General features: G+C 33.6%; 1 protein-coding gene across 4 annotated transcripts in view; it reads right to left on the bottom strand.

The window, feature by feature from the left end:
- Positions 1-22,558, bottom strand: part of Phip (PHIP subunit of CUL4-Ring ligase complex) — a 121,048-nt gene that overhangs the window by 55,284 nt on the left and 43,206 nt on the right. For all 4 annotated transcript variants that reach the window (XM_075965114.1, XM_075965115.1, XM_075965116.1 and 1 more), the window contains 9 exons: positions 18,420-18,641; positions 18,046-18,146; positions 16,056-16,126; positions 15,205-15,305; positions 15,076-15,116; positions 14,151-14,249; positions 13,060-13,213; positions 12,533-12,667; positions 745-873 (listed from right to left, as the gene is read on the bottom strand). In XM_075965114.1, the coding sequence (XP_075821229.1) occupies positions 745-873; positions 12,533-12,667; positions 13,060-13,213; positions 14,151-14,249; positions 15,076-15,116; positions 15,205-15,305; positions 16,056-16,126; positions 18,046-18,146; positions 18,420-18,641 (1,053 nt within the window). The remainder of the gene's footprint in view (positions 1-744; positions 874-12,532; positions 12,668-13,059; positions 13,214-14,150; positions 14,250-15,075; positions 15,117-15,204; positions 15,306-16,055; positions 16,127-18,045; positions 18,147-18,419; positions 18,642-22,558) is intronic.

Raw genomic sequence — 22,558 nt, 5'->3', positions numbered from 1 at the left:
ATCATACTACAAACAAAACATTTAATCATTTTAACCACTAGTTCTAAAGAATATTGATTGCTAATGTTTAACAACAAAACATTAGCTGGTCACAGTTTGTGAATCACCTGAAAGCTAAGAAGTTATATCCTACATAAATATATTTATTACTTAGATAAAATTTCACATATTTGAAAAGTTTTTCTATGAGTACCATCTTCTATTCAAAGTTTATTTATCCCAAGTTAAGACTCAAATCTATTCTGTTCTAACAAGATATATAAAAAGTAATTCCTTCGGAACTAATGACCAATTACAGAAAAGTAAGATTTTATAGATGTATAGATTATCTTTATAATGCTATCTTTATAATGCTTTCTAAAAGCAAGTCTCCATACTATTTAAGATATGATAAGATAAGCTGACTTTACAGATCATTTGTAATGATGTGTTTATATGTGTATGTGTGTGTGTGTGTTTGCATGAGTGTGTGCACTTGAGTATTTGAGTATAGGTGTCTACAGAGGCCAGAGACATCAAATCCCCTGCAACAGGAATTATATATGGTTTTGAGCTGCCTGCCATATAACTTGTTCCAAACTCAGGCCCTTTGAAAGAGCAACAAGTGCTCTTAACCAATGAGCATCTCTCCAACCCCAAGCTTTCCGATTTTAATTATGAGCATTCTTACACACTCCTAAGAAAAAAACACATAACCCCTAAACACCCATGACAAAAAAATAATGCACATTTATTATACTCCACCTTGTCATACTTGCTACTGGACCCAAAACCAAAAATTAAAAGATGTCCATGAGAGTCTGTACATGCAAAGTGCTGACCATCAGGGGAACATTTGCAGTCGAACACTGCACCATGTCCTTGGCCTTCAATCTGAAATATATTTAACCAAAAATCAGAAAACTATCATTAAAATATAAAGAACTGGTACTACCGATACTAGAATTTTATAATGGAAAGATTTAAAAGTATACATAAATCCTGATAAAGGGAAGATTAAGTATAACAGTACAGTAAAACTTGTGAAAATTCACGAAAACTGCCAGATAACAGCATTGAAAAAGAAAGAATCCCAGTCACAGACCAGACACAATTCAGAAAATAAAAATATACAGATTTGCACCCCCACCCAGAGAATTCTACTTCACATTTTAACCCAGATTAAAACATAAATGAACCATACATTCCAACTATTTCCATTCATCCCTGCCCTTTACGTAAAGGCTAAGAACATGGAGCAACGGTATTTTGTAACACTCAGAAGTAGTAGCCAGAGATCACTGTTTACAAGACACTAAATTTCATTCGTTTGGTTAAAAAAAAAAAAAACAACTCCCTTGGTGGTCTGACTCATCTTTTAATGGTGAATTTTAAAGGTTAAAGAAAAGGGTTTTTTTACCTGATAATTGTTTTCTGTTTTCCAGTTCCATTAATCCAGAACGAATGGATTTCTCCCTGCAACCTGTCAATCAAACAGAGGTGGCCAATCACCACTCTGATTTTTTTGCTCTCAGTGTTTCTTCAGACTATGTTCCAGTTGAAAACTTCTTTAGCAGTGTTCTGAAAGAGGTAAAAATTCTACCCTATCTAAAGCACATCTAGGGACTGAATTTCAGAAACATCTAAAATAGGGAGTGGACTCCCAAACAAATAATAACTAAGGATGATTTTCAACAACTGTGACTGGATTTCTGGATTAGCAGAATCGGAACACACACATTATCAGGTAAGAAATACCTCCTTTCTGTTCCGGTATCCACTGATCTAGAACAAACTGAACTTGATTGGTTATATTCTAGGAAATGCTTGGAAAGAAAGAAGTGGTAACTTTGAGTATTAAAAGTTCAGCAGAAAGGCAGATTTAAATGCAGAAGAGCCACTGATTTCTCAAGAAAAATAAGTACTTTAGTCAAAAGAGAAAATATCACTCTAAAATTCGGCACACAGGATGGCCTCAAAAAGAAAACTAGCTTTGCCTTTGGATCTCTGAAGATTAAATATACAGATATAGATATGATATTTATTAATATCCCAGATGCTGACAACGGAAAAGAAAGCAGCTCTCCATAAAAATTATTAAAGAAAACGAGTAAGCTTTCCTAATGCTAATATATAAAGAACTTACCACACAAAAGAAATGACCATTAATGACATAGGATAGCTTCTTGGGAGTAAAGAAACTTGAAGATAAGGCAGCAGAAGAAGGTACCACTTTAGCATAACTTAAAAAACAAGGAAGGACAGAACTACTTTTTCTATAGTAGTCTAGGACATTAGCCAAACAGCATATGCCAGAACGGAAAAACTGTTAAATATAAATGTCACGACTCACAATTTAAATGTTCAGTACTTTTATAGGCAAATAAATGCTACACAAGCTTACAAGAAACTAACCACATGAACTACAACAAGAACAAAAAATCTCTAAGAGAATCTCATATAAAACTTTAAGAAACTGTCTAAGCCATGATTAAGATGTCTTAGTACTTAGTTCACTCAGGAAAAAGGCAAATGCTTCTGGAACTATATATTTTTATGGAAGAGATATGAGTGTAGTTACACTTAGCAACAAAAAAGGAAACCTCCATGAGCATGGCATCTTCTCTGGGTATCTAAGTAATCTTGTACTGCATTTAATTTGGTGGCATGAGTAGGGTGGGAGCTACTCAAGTTTACATGTATAATCTATGAGTGTGCTCATATAGTTAGTAGATGCCTAGAAAAATATTTTGATTGAATCAGAAGTCATAAAGCTCTAAAACAACAATAATACAAGTTCTCTGTCCTACATATCACTGCGCCTGAAAAGCCATTGAGGTCAGACATTTGGCAAGGGACTTCCTGCAGGAAGGCCTGAAGAGCCTAATGTGAGAAGCTATGAAAGGAATTGTTAGAGACCCAAGGATGTTGGAGATGACAGAGCAGTGGGTTATCGCCAAATGGAGTAACAAATGGGGACTAGTACTAGTCCAAGAGGGATAAGTGTGTTGTGGTCGGCAAAGCTGAAGGAACAGAACCATGTATGTCCTTTGACACGAGACATGGAGCTAAAAATTTGCAATTTGTCCTGCTGGGTTAATGTCTTGCTATGGCTCAGTATTTCCTCACTATGCTCTGATTCTTCCTTTTGAAATAGTAATGTATATTTTGTGCTATTTTATGTTGGGAGTATATAATTTGCTTTTTTATTTTACAAGGCGTTATAATTAAAAGACTGTTGTCCTGAGTTTCAAAAGAGATTTTAAACTTTTAAACAGTCATAAGAGTAGAAGACTCTGGGATTTCTGAAGTTGGACTGGATGAATTTTTTATTATGATATAGAAACAAGTCTATGGAAGATAGGAAGTAGAATGTGGTGATCTGAATAAAAATGATTCCTGTAGGCTCTAAATACAAGGTTCCCAGTTGGTATAACTGGGAAAGATTAAGATATGTGGCCTTGATGGAGGATGTATATCACTGGGAGTAGATTTGAGGTTTCAAAATTCAGTGACACTCCCAGATAGTTTGTATTTCTTCCTCCCCCTTTCTCCTTTCCTCCTCCTATCACTCTTCCTCCTGCTTGTGGATCATATGTAAGCTCTGGGCTCCTGTCTACCTGCTGCCAAGTTCCTTGTCACGATGGTCATAAACTCGCCCTCTGAAATGCTATCATCAACTGCTTTCTCTTTACACTGTCTGGGTCATAGTCTTTTACCACAGCAACAGGAAAGTAACTAAGAGACTATCCTAGTTGCATCTTTTTTTTTTTTTTTTTTTTTTTGGATTTTCGAGACAGGGTTTCTTCATAGCTTTTGGTTCCTGTCCTGGAACTAGCTCTTGTAGACAAGGCTGGCCTAGAACTCACAAAGATCCACCTGTCTCTGCCTCCCAAGTGCTGGGATTAAAGGCGTGCGCCACCACCGCCCGGCTAGTTGCATCTTTTTTATGAAGTGTATTATGACTAACTCTGTAACAACAACGACAACAGAAAATAATTCTCCATGAAAAGGATCTCATGTTTTAAACCCGTCAAGTTTGCTTATTTATTTATTTATTGCCCCCACTCCTGCCCTACACGGAGACAGGGTTTTTCTCTTAAAAAGTCCTAGCTGTCTGGAACTCATCTGTAGACCAGGCTAGCCCTGAACTCACAGAGTTCTGCCCGTCTCTGCCTCCAGAGTGCTGGGATTAAAAGCTTGTGCCACCGCCCAGCCAGTCAAGGGATTTATAAGTAAAAGTTTGAATATATATGTGTAACTATGAAGGAATGAATCTTACAAAACAAACAAGCAAATAAACAAAAACAAATAACTGTATTTGTAAAAGGAATATATGTCTATAAACATGTGAGCCCTATATACTACCTAACAAAAATAAGTCAACATAAAAATTAATAATGTATATGATTTCTGCTTTGTATTTCATGTTATAATAAAACAGTCACACACAACAAAGCAATGACAATATTTTAAAGCCAAGTAAGACTTCTTCCAGGTGAACCATTCCTCTAGTCTTCAAATATAATGACCATAAAACAAAACTCCCATACATTAAACAGTAAACAAAAAAACTAATAAAAGACATAATTAAAATTACTATATTCTGCTTTTTAAAAGTAGATGAGGATTATATTTTAATAGTGTCCCCCTGATTAGAAAATACCATGTGACTAAGTCTTAAAAGTATTTTTAGGAGATGAGTATTAAACCCTTGTTAATAGAAGTGGAAGATCAAGAAGAACTCTCTAGTAATGGGGAAATAATAATCTCCTAGCTGTTTAAGAATAGAGAGCAGTGAAACAGCCACTGAGAATCCTACCCAGTCCTAAAATCATGATGTTTCAATGGGGTTATTCAAAGACCTAGATAAATCTGAACAAGAATTATATAAAAAGAACTAAAATGCAGACTAAAACTATAAGGTCTAATACCAACTGGGATGAAAAACATACTTCTAGAAGACCTCAAAACAAACACAGAGATGAAACACATGAAGTAGCGCATACATAAATCACCCTATTAAAGAAGCACACCAATTCTGTGACCAGGGCCACTTTGCTTTGCTCATTTAAATATTTTCATTCTTTAAATGGACAACTAGTTGGAAGGGAGCACTGAGCTAGAAAACATTCCAATACCTTCTTTATGATAGACTTATATCCGAAAAATCATATAATAGAACTTATATTTAGAAAAACTTCCTTTGTGTATAAAGAACCTTTGGAATAAGGCAACACTGGGAAAAATAAGAATGAACCAATACTACATAGGCTAGTAATATGAGTCAGTGGGCAGAGAGGCTTGGCATCAAGCCTGATGACCTGAGTTTCATCCCCGAATTCAACATTGTGGAAGGTTAAGAACCAACTCCACAAAGTTGTCCTCTGACCAACACCTACACACCTATCTACACACACTTAATAATAAAAGACAGTTTTAAAAAATTCTTCAAATTTACTGAACAGAACTTCCAATCATTTCTGTAACTTAGAGAATATATTAAGACATTATCCATATTCTAATGATCTAGTAACTTTCTAAATACATTAAAAGGCTGGTGCTGTTTTTAATAATTGAAATTAAAAAAACTGTGGTAAGATAACTACATATAAACTAAGAAGAGCTTCTTTAAAGAAATTTGTGTCAAAGACAAAATTGCAAAACCTGCTATGGGAGAAACTAGTGAAATAACTACTATATAAAACAGAACAATTTATTATATAAGAATGATTTTTGAAGAATCAGCTTTAGAAGCTCATCAAAATTAAAATATTATAAAAGTAAATAAGTCAGCTCCAAGTATAATGGAATTCTGTGGGTACTTATTCTCCTTCTCCCAACTCTCTGAAAAATGAAATGGTAGTTGTCTTAGACACCTTGGAGATTTTGATCTCTTCTCCTGTCCACTCTGCTGAACAGGAGAGTTTTAAAGAATTTAGTTCTAAACTCTTTATACCACTATATTTCCACCTCTATGAAGAAACAATTCCAGATGGCACACTTTAAACTTTCTGTTCTGAACCCCTAGAATTTCTAGTCACAGTAGCTCCAAAAGCTGGCTGAAAACTTCCAGAATAGGAAGTCTAGAAGAAATAAACATGAACTTAAAAAGAAAAAATCTGTTCTCTTCACTGTCTTGAACTTCTGTTAATAATGCCATTGTGGTCAGAGTAACTCAAGCTTAACTATCTGAATGCATGTAATGAATCTTTCCTCCCTGTCATTCCCCTGCCATTCAACACTCAGGAAAAAAAAGTGTTACATATAACTTTTTCATTCATAAATTTCCTAATACCTACCCACATAACATTTTATCTCTAAATAACTAAACTAGTCCTCCCAAAATCTACTTAATTTCATACTTGAAATACAACCTCTTACAACAAAACTATTGTAACCTTAGCTTTTAGGCTGTATTTATGAAAACCACTACTACAATGTTTCACTGTTTTAATTTACAAGATAACTTCAGGCTCTTTTTTTGTAATCTCCCTTAGCTTATGGCTTCAGCTCACTAACCATTATTTGTAAGTAAGTCTATTATAAACTTTCTACATTATTTTATCAACACTTTTATTTTAAGATTTATTTTTTCTATGTATATGAGTGCTCTAATGACTTTAGGCCAGAAGAGAGCCTCAGATCCCACTATAGATGGTTGTGAAGTCACCATGTGAGTACTGAGAATTGAACTCAGGACCTCTGGAAGAGTAGTCAGTGCTCTTAAAATCCAAGCCATCTCACTAGTCCACTTATTTTTTTATATGATTGATTCTTTCTTATTGACTTTATATTTATTTAACCTTCCATACAGAGTTCCAGTTTATTCTCATAAACAAAACTTGGACCATCCAGCCTGAACTGACCACTGTATCTTCACATGTAGCAATTGTTTCTTCTAATATGTCTTGCTTTTACTTGACTTCAATATTTATCATTTCAATCATGTTTTAGTTCTACACGTTAACTACTTGCTAAAGACAGCCATGTCTATCATTTTGGGGAGGTTGATAATTTATAACCACAAAATACATACTTAAATATTTGCTAATCAAAATACCTTCAACTTCATTTTTACATCATAAATTATAAACCTATTTAAGTTGCTCAACAGTATGACAAAACTGAAAACTAATGTTTATGGCAACAAAAACTAATTTATAATTTTTTTGTACCAAGACAAAGATGAAAGAATAAGAGTCTGGAAAACTTGAAAATAAGAATAGTTATATATACTGAGAAAAGTGACACTAATTCTATTATCAGAGACAATGGGAACAGAAACTACAAGCATTGAGAATGTTTTACACAGAGACTGTAGATATGTGATACTATCTTACTAGACAGTGAGAAGAAATGGAAAATGAAAAGGGGCAGGGCGAACAAACTTGAATTCCCAATTTTGAAGAGGTTAACATGAAAAACTATGGCTATTTTCAGCTAGTCTCTTTTCTAGATATGTACAACTACAATTACTTAAAACGAAGGTCACACTGAGAACATACTAATATCAAGAGTATGCATTTACAAAAATTCTGAGTGGTTTATTGGCAGCCTCTACTCATTTGAAATGTTGCAAGGAGAAATACATTGTTCTGGATTAGAGGACACTGGAACATTTTTTAAAGACTCTTAAGTAAAGAACAGTTAAGAGAACAATTATAAAAATAAAGAAAACTTTATTAAATAAAATCTCTTATTTGGAATCTACCCATGAAAAACAAAAGCAAAGCAGATTATCAAACTCAGTATAAAACAAAAAGCATTTGCTAATGAGACATACTGTATTTTTTTCAATTAAAATAAAAACCAGGTAAGAAGCAACAAACTACAGCTTTTGAATATCCCGACAAAAACAAGAAAATACGAAATAAAAATCAGTGAGGACTAGGAAATGTGAACAGCAAACGAGATAAAGCAGAAGCAACAAAGACACAAGAACAATCTAACACAAGGCCTCCAGATTCGACTCTGAACACTGCTAACTTATTACTTAATATATATTACTTGTATAACCTATATATTAATGTACACTAGCACAAAGAATGTAAAAGTGAAGAAGTCTTAAGTCTTTAAAATCAAAATCGATTCACAAATTTAATTCTAGTTACAATGTCTGACAATTTAGTGGAAAAGGAAGGCCAAAACCAATTTTTGTTTTTATTTTTTTAAAGGACCGTTTAAGCTTTCAGTAAACTTCAAACCTGCCTATTTCTTTCCAGGATTGTGAATGACACAAATTTTAGTACAGAGAATATATAGCACACATTTTCAAGTTATTTCTACAAACAACTGCTTTTAAGCATTTAATTGGCATTTAGACATTGTAGTTCAGAAAACTAATAAAACATCTACAAAGACATTTTACTCATGTCAACACCAAGCAAAACCATGACTTGCTAAAACTATATACAATTTGTTTCAAGTGTTCATAATATACACAACATGTTTTAATAAGCTGCCCAAGTATATAGCACCTTTCCTTGATTATTTAAGATTATGCAAGAACTGTTCAAGCTGAAACATTAAGTACTAACATGGTTTCAACACTTACAAGACAAGAATAAAGTACAAATTCTAGAAACTGAGCGTCTTTCTAAGGAATAATGTCTGAATGTGCTAATTTCTTTTACAATATTCTCTAAGTTTCTTTCTTCCCCAGAGGAAGAAAAGATAGAACAAATGGGAAAGCAGTAAGGGAGGAGAGGAGTGAAGGCTGTTTCCATAAACGCCATGAGACAACAGAGTAGAAGAGCTGACAGCAATGTGTTTCAGCCCTTTACCAAGCATATCACTTATTATATTCTTGTATATCTCAGAATTAACAGAAACAAACCCAGAGCCTGCCTCACAACTGTTTTTATCATTCAGGTACTCTGAAAAGAAGAGCTGGTAATAAAAATGAGACAAGTTAACACCAATATTATTTTCTGAAATACCATGAGCACTACGAGAATTCAGTTATACGACTTCAAAGTGAAATCAGTTACAAATTATTAAGCATAAAACAAAGTAGAAATTCTCAATCCCAAACCTTTTGTTTTGTTCACAAATTTAAATAGTTCTAAAATAAAGCAAGAACTTTTGGAAAAAGTCTCAATTTAACAGAAAAAAAAAATGCTTACTTGAATGCTGACTATTGGTGCTTATTAAAATATTGTCTCTTAATACAGCTTTTTAAGTTTTATTAAAATAACAACTATATCTCAAGCATATACATTAAAAAATTCAACTTTTTACTTGAAAAACTTTAATAATACAGGATTTTAATTACTTAAGATTCTAAGAACAGACTTCTAAGTTTGCTAATTGGCCAAGTAAAGAAAATAATGAGTTATCCATAACACTGAGTTACTTTTTAGATTAATTCCATTATCTTTCAAATATATATGTATTTAGACATGAACCCAATTATTCAAAAAGCAGAGACTAATGCTGAAACAATATTATAAAAATATACTTAACAATAATGGGGGGTTGTTGTTGCAGTGACAGTACTGTGCCCAATACCTTGGGCATGTCAAGTAAACATTTACTTCAGCATGTGAGCTACAGTCCCATCCCTAAACACTTATTTTTAAGTACTTGTATAATCTTGTATATAATCTAAATGTTAATTCTTTTAAAGTCATTGCTTTCTTATTTTCTAGCTGTTGGAGCAATGGTGAGTTTACTTACTCATTTTATAAGCTTCAATTTTTGAAATTCTTCAAATCCTGATATAAGCATTCAGCATTTCTAAGACTAAATTGTAGTACTGAGAATTATTCATTCTCAAATTCTAAAAATATGACAAATAATTCACTAAATTCAACTGTGATTTAGGATGATACATACATTCAATGTAACATCAGAGATTTCATTTGGACTCATCAAAGCTTTGTGGTATTTAACAACTCTGATTAGTTACACAAAGCCAAATAGAAAAACTGAGGCCACAACTCAACAATGGCATGAGTGAACATTAAGACCATCAGCTGCTATTTCATCCAAAGTTTTTAAAGTCTTAAAATTTAAAGTTTTTTTTTTTTTTTTGGTTTTTTCGAGACAGGGTTTCTCTGTGGTTTTGGAGCCTGTCCTGGAACTAGCTCTTGTAGACCAGGCTGGTCTCGAACTCACAGAGATCCGCCTGCCTCTGCCTCCCGAGTGCTGGGATTAAAGGCGTGCGCCACCACCGCCCGGCAAATTTAAAGTTTTTAAAATCTTAGTAGAAGTGTTGGATGCTTTCACAGGCTATAAAAAAAAAAAAGCAATGAAGTGAACACAAAAGACCAAAAAGGACATATGGTAGTCACATAACTGACAAAAATTTTGAAAATCACAGAAGAGCCACTCAGAATTTTATCACTGTTAAACTTTATCAATTCTAGACACATCACTAGCTGGGATTAACTGGTAGTTGTTACAAAATGATACTGAAAATTTCTCAGCTACCAACCTGATTATATTTAGTATTAAGAATACATTAGTAATAGTCTTATAAAACCTGAAAATCTAATACTTAATATATGATCAAAGGAAAGCTGAGCAAAGTTTGTAATGAATACTTTCTCCATGAAGCTGAAATAAAAATTACCCTTCTTATGAAAGGTTTCCATAAAGCTGCACTTTGGTAGGGTTTGCTAAGGATACTAAAATCTAATAAAAATCATTTAAAAACTAGAAACCACCAAAAAAAACCATTTAAAATTAAAGGTGATCTTGTTTTTACTGAGACAAAAGGTAGTCCATGCTCTGTAACTCTATGTAACAAGGATAATTTTTTTAGTTTGCTTTTCTCAGTTTGAAGTTACTAATAATCATTACAGAAAAATTTTTAAACCACCCTTAGGTTTTACTATTTATTGCAGATAGAAAAAAACAAAAAAATCTCCTCAACTGAACCTTTAATTAAACAAACTTCCTTGTTTTTCCTTCTTAACTTAAAAACATGTAGTCTCAAATAGTCCAGACTAGCCTGGAGCTCACTATGTAGCTAAAATGACCATCAACTCTTTATCCTCATGATTTCATCTTCTAAGTGCTAAGAGTACTAGGGTGGACCACCACACACTGCTTCAAAAATAAATTTTACAATAATTAAGGAATTTTAAAAATCAGATGCCTGGTTATGTAACTAATCTGTAACAACAGAACCAGAAAAATCAGTAAATATGAAAGTGCTGCAATCCTTAGGTCTCCTGAAAGGGTGTTAGTTTATTTTCCAAACTTACCTGATGAGGGAAAATTCAGAATCAGTGTTTAATTTACCAAAAATTACTCTTCATTTTTTTAGAGCAGTGTAAGAATGCTCTTTGGAAATATAAATTACTAAGTGGAACCACTAATGTGTGTACAGTCACAATTAAGGACCAACTGGGAAATGATCAACTTCCTTATTCAACAGAGATGTTTAGAAAAGGAGCAATCCAGAAATAAGAAGATAGAAAAAAGACAATCTACCACATTTAAAAATTTACTTAAAAAAAACTACATAATCACAAAGGAAATCCATTCATCACTAACAACTAAGCAAAATAGTAATTTTCATAAAAATGGGAATTGTACAATTCTTATTTCTGACCTTATCCACACTAAGGATCACCCATGGTGAAGGTCAAAGTTAGTCACTTCACTAATAAAATTTCTTTATAATATTATAATCAATCAAGAATAGCATTCACTGTCATTCTATCTCTTCATAAGCGAAATATCTCACAAATAACTGGACACATGCACACATGTGCGGCTCCAATGAAGGAAAACCTACAGGCCTTGCACTTGTTGAGGAAATACTACCATCAGTTATATTCCCAGCCTGAAAATAACTAAAATATACAGTATATGGCAATTCTGATTTTTGTTAGTTTGCTAATTATATCATGACTTATAAAAGATTTCTGCTGTTAAAAATCTCTCCTCTCGTTGTTGACTGGAATCTCAATTATAGAGTAAATGACTGCAAGGTGCAGTATTTAAGAACCCCTTTTATTTCATACACTGGTGAAAGGAGGGCAAATACTGGTTAGCTATGTATATATGTAATCAAACCAATAATTTAAATGTTCAATAAAAATATGCAAAATGCACATAAGAACACAGTGTGGAGGGAAAAGGCATGGAGCCAAAATAAACATCTAGCACACTATCAATTTGACCAAAGAACTACATAATTCTTTGGCTTCAATTAAACAAAAAAAAAAAAGAAAGAAAGAAAAAAAAAGAAAAAAAGAAGCCAATCAAAATGCAACATGAAGATTTATCTATAATTTACCCACACTGGTTTTCAAACACATTTTCTTTCGCATAACTTCATTTACATGACTTACTGATCAAACTTTCACGGATAAAAGTAAACCACTTAGCAGAATACACAGGCATTATAAAATGAACAACTAATTATAAGTTTAGTATCTCAATATAGAATAAATAATTCCTTATTTGTAGACCTTTATTTAAAGTCAAAATAAGGCATCAACTTTTCAAATGGATTTCGCTTGTGATATGCAGAACACTTCTGTCAAAATATCTTCCACATCTTTAACAGGTATTAAACAAAAAATATAATTACCATGTTGAAATAAGATCGAACTTTGACTCCTCTTGCTAGATCCCACACTATCACATTTCCATCATGACCAGCAGAAAAGAGAACTCTAGGATCAAATGGGTGTGGCTCAAGAACAAACACCTCATCTTCATGACCCTGAAATATTTTAAAGTAGCAAAACAGATATAAATACATAAAAGTATACAAGAGAATGACAGTGTTTCTAGAAATCATTATTAAATTGGCAAAAACTTCAACTTTACCATGCCTAAAAAATAACAGACTATGCTAATATAATAGCACTGTCCATGGTTTAGGTATTATTACTAATATTCGAGAATACAATTAATGTTTTCCTATACAACAAAAACATCAAGCATTTCCAAGTCATGCTGCTTGCATTTTTTACATTATTCCCAGTTACCCATCAAGTTCAGTTACCCAAATAAGCAAGAGGTTTTAGATAATTTATCAGCTTTATTTTATCTATTTAGACTACATTCTAAAATCGGCCTCAGTAATACTAAAAGTTCGGTTTTGTTTCTCACCATTAGTACATGAATCAGCTGACCAGTGTAAGAATTCCAAACTTTCAGAGTCATGTTATTAACTGCTGTTATAACTGTATTGTCATGTCGATCCCAAGCAACCATAGTTACTTTCAGTTTTGTGATTTTGTCTTCTATCCCTTGAAGATTTTGGCTGAAAAGGAAAAGTTTATTGTTTACACTGATGTTGTTAAAATACACGACAAAAGTAAAATGTGTTTTAATTTACACTTTACAGTTATTAACATGAGTAGTCATCATTATAATTGAAAACAGTTGAACTGATATTATTGCACGGATTTAGGAAAACCAAGATTTCCACGATTATAGCATCCATAAACCATAAGGAACAGTGAATGACCTCGAGGGAAAACCACTGCTGTAATTATCTATGTATGGTCTACCATCTTTATGCCATGTTGCTCATTGTCCCACCTTCTACTTGCTACCATGGTATCCTAACTACCCTGTTCGCCCATCCACTGAGACTATACATAAATACAAGGAGAGAGCAACAATCAAACAGCAAAACTAAAACAACAGTTACAACATGTATTATAACTTTTCTTGGCTGAAGAAACCCACTGGGTTTAAAAAGTCAACCTTTTAGGGGCCTTAGTCGGTAGGGTACTTGCTTAATAACATGCAGATCCCCAGCACAGCAATAAAACCATGGGTGGTGCCACCTGACTGTAATTACAGCAACAGCAGGTGGAGTGATGGAGGCACGTGGATCAGGAATCCAATCCTATCTCTGACTACAAAAAAAGTTCAAATCAACCCAGTACATGATACATGAGATCAAGACTCAAAATCACAAACCAGACATGAAGCATAAGATACTCTGGTTGCAAACTTTTTTATCTCCTTAATAAAACTGAACTAAAAAATTAATTCAGCAGGTCTTGATAATCACGGTAATCAAATAGTTCACAAAAATCAGCACTGTTCACCTCCAAAAGTACCTCTAATTACTGAAAAAAAGTAACCACCTTAGCATGGTATACACCTTTGTAAGCAAATGTCATTCCAACCTGCAACATTATAATATTAAATAATCTATACAAAATGAATCAAGCTTGATCTCTTACCCTGCCGGACGAGTAGCCATATCTAACAAAATGCTTTTCCATTCTCTTCGTTTAAATTGCCAAATTCGTGCTGTCCCATCACGACTACCACTTACAAACCTGTAAAAACAACAAAAAATGTCCAATCCCACCAATGGCAGGGAAGGATCACAGAAGCTTTCTCAAAATGTACTTTCCCCCAAATTCTCTTTTTAAAGGACATTTTTATTTACAAACTATTCCAATATAACAGAAATGGTTCTATCTCTATGAATTTAAGAACTCCCAAAAATTTATGAGCTTGTAAGACCATTTTAATAGGTCATGAACAAGCTAATAAAAACAACTCTCAAAATGACCAAAGACAACAAACAGAATTACTATTTTCCAATGGGAAAAAAAAATTGCTCCTCAGTATCAAAGACTTTGATCTGTTCTATTCAAGATGCCAAGAAAAGGCTTTATTTTCTTTTAAATCCAGAATAGGAGAATATTTACGGAAAAACATCTTTTTAACATCTAGGAATGTCCCAAATGTAATGTGATAAATTTCTAGTTTTTAGTCAAAGGCTTCTCTCCTGATAGATGGGAAAGACAAAGGTATGGATTAAAAAACAAAACAACTTCAATGGAAGTCAAGAGTTTGAGCTTATTTTTGCTCTCAAAGTTGATGACAACAGGTCCACCTGGACCAAAGGTCAGAGAATTTAAGTCTATTCCTTCTATCATGTTAATAAAGTCTGTTGCCCCCCCACCCAAATAACAAAAAAAAAATCCTCCTATTAGTAGAAAAGTATCCAAATAACTAACACTATGGCATATTGGGTAAGAAGGTTATGTTCTTTTCTTCGAGAATGAATAACTTCTACACAATTAGAAATCTGACTACAATTATCTTTATCTTCTAATTTTAAAGTTGCATTTAAATTAGATAAACATATTTTACCTGTTACTAGTATTGGAAAACTGGATACTATCAACTTTGTCCTGTATAAAAAGAAAAAATAAAGCAAAAGCTGAATACAAACTTGATTCAGTTAAGATTGTACCCATCTAGATCCTTCACCATACTCACAGTATGAAACTCCAATTCTGATATTTTCTCTGGCTGACCTGATCCAAAATAATAAACTCGAATAATATGGTCAGTGCTTCCAGTGGCCAAAAACATTCCACCTATGAAGAACAACAGCACACTTTTATAAGTGAATCCACATGATACTATTAACTTTGCTAAGTCTTTTTACCTCTTATCCACCTATCAAACTCCTATTCTATAACTACCTCAGTAACGTGCCCACAAACTCTACAATAATACGAGCCTGTTCTCAAAATTCACTTATGTCAGAATACTATAGCATATATATTTTACTTAAAAAAAAAAATCACTGCTCGTATGACAATTTTATTCATCTCGAGAACAATACTCTCACAACATCAAATTGTTATACACACTAAAACATTTTAAGTACTTTTGATGAATGATCCACTTAATGGAGCCTTAAAAACAACAATGTAGCTTTAGAAAAAGAGCATGAATTCACAGTATGAAAATAAAATACCTAAGAAGAGCCTATGTTTGTCTATGTTTTGGTCTAACTAGAATAAACACTGTCTTGATGGCAGCAGCATGTGTTTCTGTCCTTTACCCTCAGTCCATACGCTACCTACAATTATCAAATGAACAAGGGTAGATAAAAACGGTTGGGGGAACAGATACTGGGAACATTACATACTAATCTATTCACCCAATTTTCATTATCAATTCACTTTAAATACTTAGGTTATAAAATCTGCTGGTAACCATTTAAAATACTACTACAGAAGACTAATTAGAACAATATTCTAGAACAAAATATTTTCCTAATTTTAATTCTTTCTAATGCACAATTTAAAGTTGAAAACTAAAAGGGTAAACAATCATACCAGCGCTGAATGAAGAACAGATCATCTGAACTCCAGGTCGAGGGCGCTCTGTAAATTTTGTAGGTCTTGGACTTTAATTAAAAAAAAAAAATCATTTAAAAGTCTTAATGAAACACAAGAAGTAATTCCATCTAAAAATTGATTTTAGAAAAAAACTAAATAGGTAACAGATGGCTATCTTCCTAAAAACAACGCCAAAATCAAAATACTATCAGCAGACAAGTAAAATTCTAGAGATAAATTCCATAGTACTTTCTGATACATACATCAATTACTACACTGAACAACCCTAAATTATTTTAGAAGTGAATTATACCCACTTTTAATTAACTTCAACAAATTTCATAAGATAGAAGAGCAACATACAATTATATAAGGAAATAAGAACAGCAACATACAGTTATATAAGGAAATAAATTAATGATAAAAATGAACGCACTGGTAAAATAGGTGTTGCCTCTGTGGTTTATATGTATTATATTATATAACTTTTCCTGTTTAACGTTGTATGTGTTTGGGTGGGAGAGGTGGCTATGAACAGGTATACAACCCATGAATGTATGTGTGTGGAAGCCAGAAGCTGACAATATGCATCTTTCTCAATGACTCCATCTCATTTTTGAGACAACGTCTGTTAGTATATTAGATCTCACAGATTGGCTGATTTGGATAGACAGCAAGCCCCTGTCACCGTCCTATCTCTGCCCCAGCACTATTCCTGGTCCCTGAGGCAAGAGATGTGCATCTGTGTATAGTTCTTGACAGTGTGATGGGGCTCCAAACTAAGGTTCTCATGCCTGCATAGCAAGCACTTTACCAACTAGGCCATCTACCGAGTTCTTGTTCACCTTCTAATACAACATGACAAAATATTCTTCCACAACACAAGAATTTAAAAGTAAATCTGAATGCAATATGACCCACGTTAACAGTACAATTCCTTCAAATAATAGATTATATTCAACTATATTTATACTAGTTATAACTACACTGCAGATGTTTTAGGCTATTAACTTTGACATGTTTAGTTTCAAGTAACATTATAGATTTAAAGTATGACAATAACTCTAATGGAGGCTGAAGCAGGATGACTACTCAAAGCTGAGGCCAGCCTGGGTTCCATGAGTTCAGGCCAACATGGGTTACATACTGAGAGCCTATTTCCAAAAAATGGCACATAAAGCAAAGTACTATCTGGAACCAACTTTGAGAAATGGTTTTTAGCTATAAGAAAACCATTTAACCTTGCTTTTCTTCAGCATTCTTAAAAAAGAGAAGAAAAAAAAAAAGAAATTGTTCTGCTACCCTGGTCTTTCAATAAACTAAAAATTAAAAAAAAATAGATGTACTTAATTTGCATGAGTATTCTGCCTCTTAATCATGTATATCCACTATCATATGTGTGCCTGATGCTTATGAAGGTCAGAATTGTGCACTGGATTCCCCAGAACTGGAATTATAAGTGTTCTTAATTGCTGAGCCATCTTTCCACCTCTACAAACCAAGACATTAACAGAAAACGAAAGCAAAACTTTGAAGTGCTACCATAGAACATGTTATCTAAACGTAGCATAATGAAACTTTAGCTCTTTCCCTAAATCTAAAATAAATTTAATGTTTAGAGTCAGTAATGTAATTTAAATTATTCTAAAGAATAGTATTAGCAATGCTAATATGTTCTCAGCACAAAATTAAGCTACTGAGACAAAATTATATGGTATGCACAAGGAAGACATATATAAATAAATAAAAACATATATCCTTTAAAGAAACAACTAGGCTCAAGACAAAGATAACTAAAATCAGTAGGCATGAGGGGGGAAAAACTGAAGCATGAAAAAAATGGTGAGGCATAAAAATGAAAGGGATTAGTGGAAAAAGCTTATTTTATTTACTCAAAGAAAAAAGTAAATATATTCCCTTTGTGGACTATCTTTTAAACTTTCAATGATTAAACACACTTATTTTATCAAATAAAATAGCAACTGACTTTATTTTAAGAGTTCCAGCATCCCAAAGCCAAAAGCAAATAGTGCCGTCCGCCCCAGTAGAAGACAGGTATCTCTTTGAGCCACTGCACAATGGTGAGAACTGAAAAGCAATCACAGGGGAAACAGTCTTTACAAGAACAAAGACAGTCCAAATAACAAAACTCTCCCTACAAACCAAATTAATAGAAACTAATAGTAACCAGAAACACAGAATGAATCAAATTCACGATTGCTACTACATCACAAGTTCATACAATTCATAAAGCAGGAATACTTTCCTGTTTTACCTTAGATAAAGTTACATCATAACTGACTTCATAAAACTTAATTAAATTTTAAGCAAAAAAGATTTAAAAGGGTTTAAAACAATTACCTGTAGTGATGTAATGGATGCACTGTGTCCCTGAAGAACAGCCAACGGTGCACAAGTCCGAAGACACCAGACACGGATCATTTTATCACAACTTCCAGCTGCTATCATAGTATTCTCATAGTTAACAGCCATGTCTGATATTTCAGCAGCATGTCCTCTTAAAGTAGCTAGCAATCTTCCATCGTCTGTGGCCCAGATTTTCACAAGACAATCATCAGAACCCTTGAAATTAGAATAGACACATTGATAGAAATAATCCTATAAATAATAATTCAACTTGTAATATAAAAAAATAAGTTATGTCCATATATCAACAACTGCATTTTAGGCACTGAAAATCAGAAAATCTTAAGTACTACTCTTCTTCCCAAATTCCTTTTCTATTAAATCATTCAATAATTAAAATCTGTGTAAACATAAGCAATAAGAGACATAGGCAATAACTGTCATGCATCAATGGTTCCATTTACAACTACCTGGTCCACCTCCAATCTTACAAAAGAATTTGAATTTCTACAGTAATAAGACTTAATTGCAAAACAAATATATTATACACTGGTTCCTAATATCATATATGCCATTTTGCTATATAAAATTAAAAGATGGTAATTTGGGAAAGCTTCTAGAAAGTCAAAGTGTAACAAACAAGTTTACTATCACTGATCTTCAGCTAAAATTATATGACATCAGCTAAAACCATTGTTCAGAAAAAAGGTTTGGCTTTATGAAGCCAATAACCACATAAATTACTTACTTAGCTTAAATTAAGTAAGAACTTTTTAAGGAAATTATTCCTAGAAAATTCTTTATCTAGTAATAAATATTATAATTTCACAATCCAAAACAGAGATAAGAACTTCTGGGTTCTACTTTTATCTTTTAACATGAAAATCTCAAACATCTAAAACATTATAAACCATGTCATCAATCCTCATATAATGATCCTAGAAATTTAAAACTTATCAGTATTTCTGCTACATTTTCTATACTTTAAGTTAAAATTGAAAATTATTGAATATTTGGCAGGATCTAGGTTTACTATGGTTTCATGTAACCATTCTTCTAAGAACTTCCAGTCTAATGCAAATTAAAAAGCGACAACAAAAAGCCCAGACCTTTAGATCAGAAGAGAACCTACAAAAGCAAAAAACAAGTTTTCTGCTTCATACTAATAAATACAGATATGAAATGTACATGATCACATACAAAGTAGTGAAAGTTAGAAGATGCATATTAATTCAAACTCTGTCAATATACCCTAAAACATTGTCCACTTAAATACAAACTAGCTACAGTTGAGTCCTGAGGCAAACTAGAATAGTTACCAAGTAGCAAGTAGTCTGCACACTAATTTACAGTATAAAGCAATGATGTGAAAAATGAAGAAATATGATGATCTATAATGTGCATTCAAATAGGGGAGTATCAGGACTAGATATATTTTTCAAAGGGTACTTTGTCATCATTGTAAATAAGGCTAGAAAACAGGAAATCAGTTCAAAGTTGGTAATCAGTAAAAAGTAAAATGAATAACTTGCTACTAAAATGGTAAACAGTAAAAAGTAAAATAATAAGTTGTTACTAGAGCAGAAGAGAAAGATTACAAAAAAGTCCATCTGTGCACCTGTGGTAAGGAAATAAGAACAACAGTCTTTGACATCCAAAAACAAGTCTCTCCTGCTGTCTAGCACAAGTACTTGGTAAATACAAAAAGGCTTTATAACATTCATTTGACTAAGTTCTCTTAATTCCATAAATTGAGTCAACCCATTCACTCCACTCTAGCTTCAGTTCCAAAACAGAAAGCAAAGCAATGTCACCACTTTCCATTACCGCTTTTAATAAACAAGTGTATTCAGAACAAACACATGTATGCAAAACATGCACAGTCCTTTCCACAAACAAGATGTAACAACTCATTACAAGGCACTCGCCAATTGCATTAGCTCTTGTTAAGTAATACAGAGATGACTTAAAGTACATGGGAAAAGAAACCAAGGTTGTAAACAAATTATATACAATTTTATATAAGCAACTTGAACAAACCATGGAGCCTGGCCATCCACAAAGGGCCTGGGGCCTGGAATCAACTCCTTCAAAATATCGAGACAACTGACTGTATTTAGTTCCGACTTGTATTTATCACAAAAACAGAATTTTGTTCCATTTAGAAAACGAGAAAATACAAGCAACTGAAAATCTAAGGTGTGCCTATCAATAGTCACAGGTAGTAAATACAGACAAGAGTCACTCCTGGTCGAATGGCTTGCTCTCTTGTCTCCAGTAACCACCTCGTCCTCACAACGCCCCGAGGGTGGCAGGCTTAGAGCTTTATCACCTTGAGGAAATTAAGGCAAGAGAGGTAAGGCATCTTTCCCAGTATAGAAGGCAGCAGACCTCAGTTCTCTGATCCATCAAACTGTACTGCCTAAATTCTTCCACTAGCTGACCCCACAACAAAGAAGGTAAGGAAAATTTCACTCTCTGTAATGGACAGGAGAATCTCCACTAGTGAAAATACACAACAAGAAAACAAACAGCTGGGTGAGATGGTGAGTGCCTGTAATCCCAGGACCTGAAACTCGGAAGCAAGGGGATCAGAAGTTCAGGCCAACTTGGACTCATAAGACCAAGACCAGCAGATAAAGGAATGAGGGAGAGAGAGGGAGGGAGGACGAGTATGAGCGGCAGGGCTGACGTCCACGTGACTGAAAATGGGAAGCTATACTGAATGAACAACCCATGACTATCCCTCCTCCATGCAAACCTGCTATGGGACAAGCCCCTCACTGGACAATGAGGAGACAATAGAATAAAACAACTAAGCAAGCGGGCTCTGCCCTAGGAGCTTATGGTGCCTTCAGAATCACCAATCTGAACTGTAGCTTTGAAAAGAGCTATGAAGAACTGTGAGCTGCTACCAGAGCCGGCTAACCTGGCAACAGTGTGCTGTGTTATGGAGTAGAGACCTGACTTGGCTGGGCGGTCAAGGAAGACTCCACTAAGGAAGTCAAAGCTAAGTCCTAATCCATGGAGACCTTCTGGTCACAAGTGAATTCATGCTGTCACAAGTACAATACTCTGAGTGATTCCAACATAGACTATTTAGTTTATTTTTGTGGTTCCAACAATTAAAACATCACTTAATATAAAAAAATAGAATTTTATGCTAACATGCATATAACACAAGGTAAAAGCAAAAACATATATAACTCTGCTTCCAAATATTGGTATGATTCACTTTGTTCTTATGAATCTGGGTAAGAGTTTGCTTTACACCCCATTAAAATTATTTCCTGTTAACAAACTATGAACACTTTTAGCTTTCTGATAAAAATGTCAGCTTTAACAAAAATAATGGCAACTTGGGCTCCCTCCGACAACGTCTCACAAATTAAATCCTAAGAATTCCAATTGTATTCCTAGCTTATTATCTAATAATTTTATCAACTTAATACTACTATTCTTTCCTATTCAAACAAATACCAATAATAGAAATAAAGTATACTTCCCCTTACATTTTTTTTTTTTTTGGTTTTTTAGAGACAGGGTTTCTCTGTAGCTTTGGAGCCTGCTCTGGAACTAGCTATTTTTTTTTAACATTTTATTTATTTATTATGTATACAATATTCTGTCTGTGTGTATGTCTGCAGGCCAGAAGAGGGCACCAGACCTCATTACGGATGGTTGTGAGCCACCATGTGGTTGCTGGGAATTGAACTCAGAACCTTTGGAAGAGCAGGCAATGCTCCCTTACATATTTAATATTCAAAGTAATCTTTCTTTTCTCCAATCAAATAACAGAACTTTTAATCACCTACTTTAGGAAATCTCTACTATACTACTCAGGGACCTATCCCTGCTCCTATATAAATCTTAATAGAATTTCAAACAGAACACTAAGTATTCCTAAGCAGATTCTACCTCGTGCTTTATTACTTTTGATCAATAATTTCTTTAAGGAAATTTGAAAGAAAAAAAATCAACTAGGATCTTTTCAAATGACCATAAAAACAGAAAACAACCAGAAAGGAACATAGACTATTGAGAAAACATTTAACAAGCATGGGTGTAGCCTATATGCATGTTTATATACCCTATTTATGCAGGGTCAGTAGAAGTTAGAAATGAGCATACTG

The sequence above is a fragment of the Microtus pennsylvanicus genome, chromosome 3, assembly GCF_037038515.1.
Source record: "Microtus pennsylvanicus isolate mMicPen1 chromosome 3, mMicPen1.hap1, whole genome shotgun sequence".
NCBI lineage: Eukaryota > Metazoa > Chordata > Mammalia > Rodentia > Cricetidae > Microtus > Microtus pennsylvanicus.
Note: the sequence above shows the minus strand (reverse complement) of the source record. Positions and strands in the feature narration are given on the sequence as shown.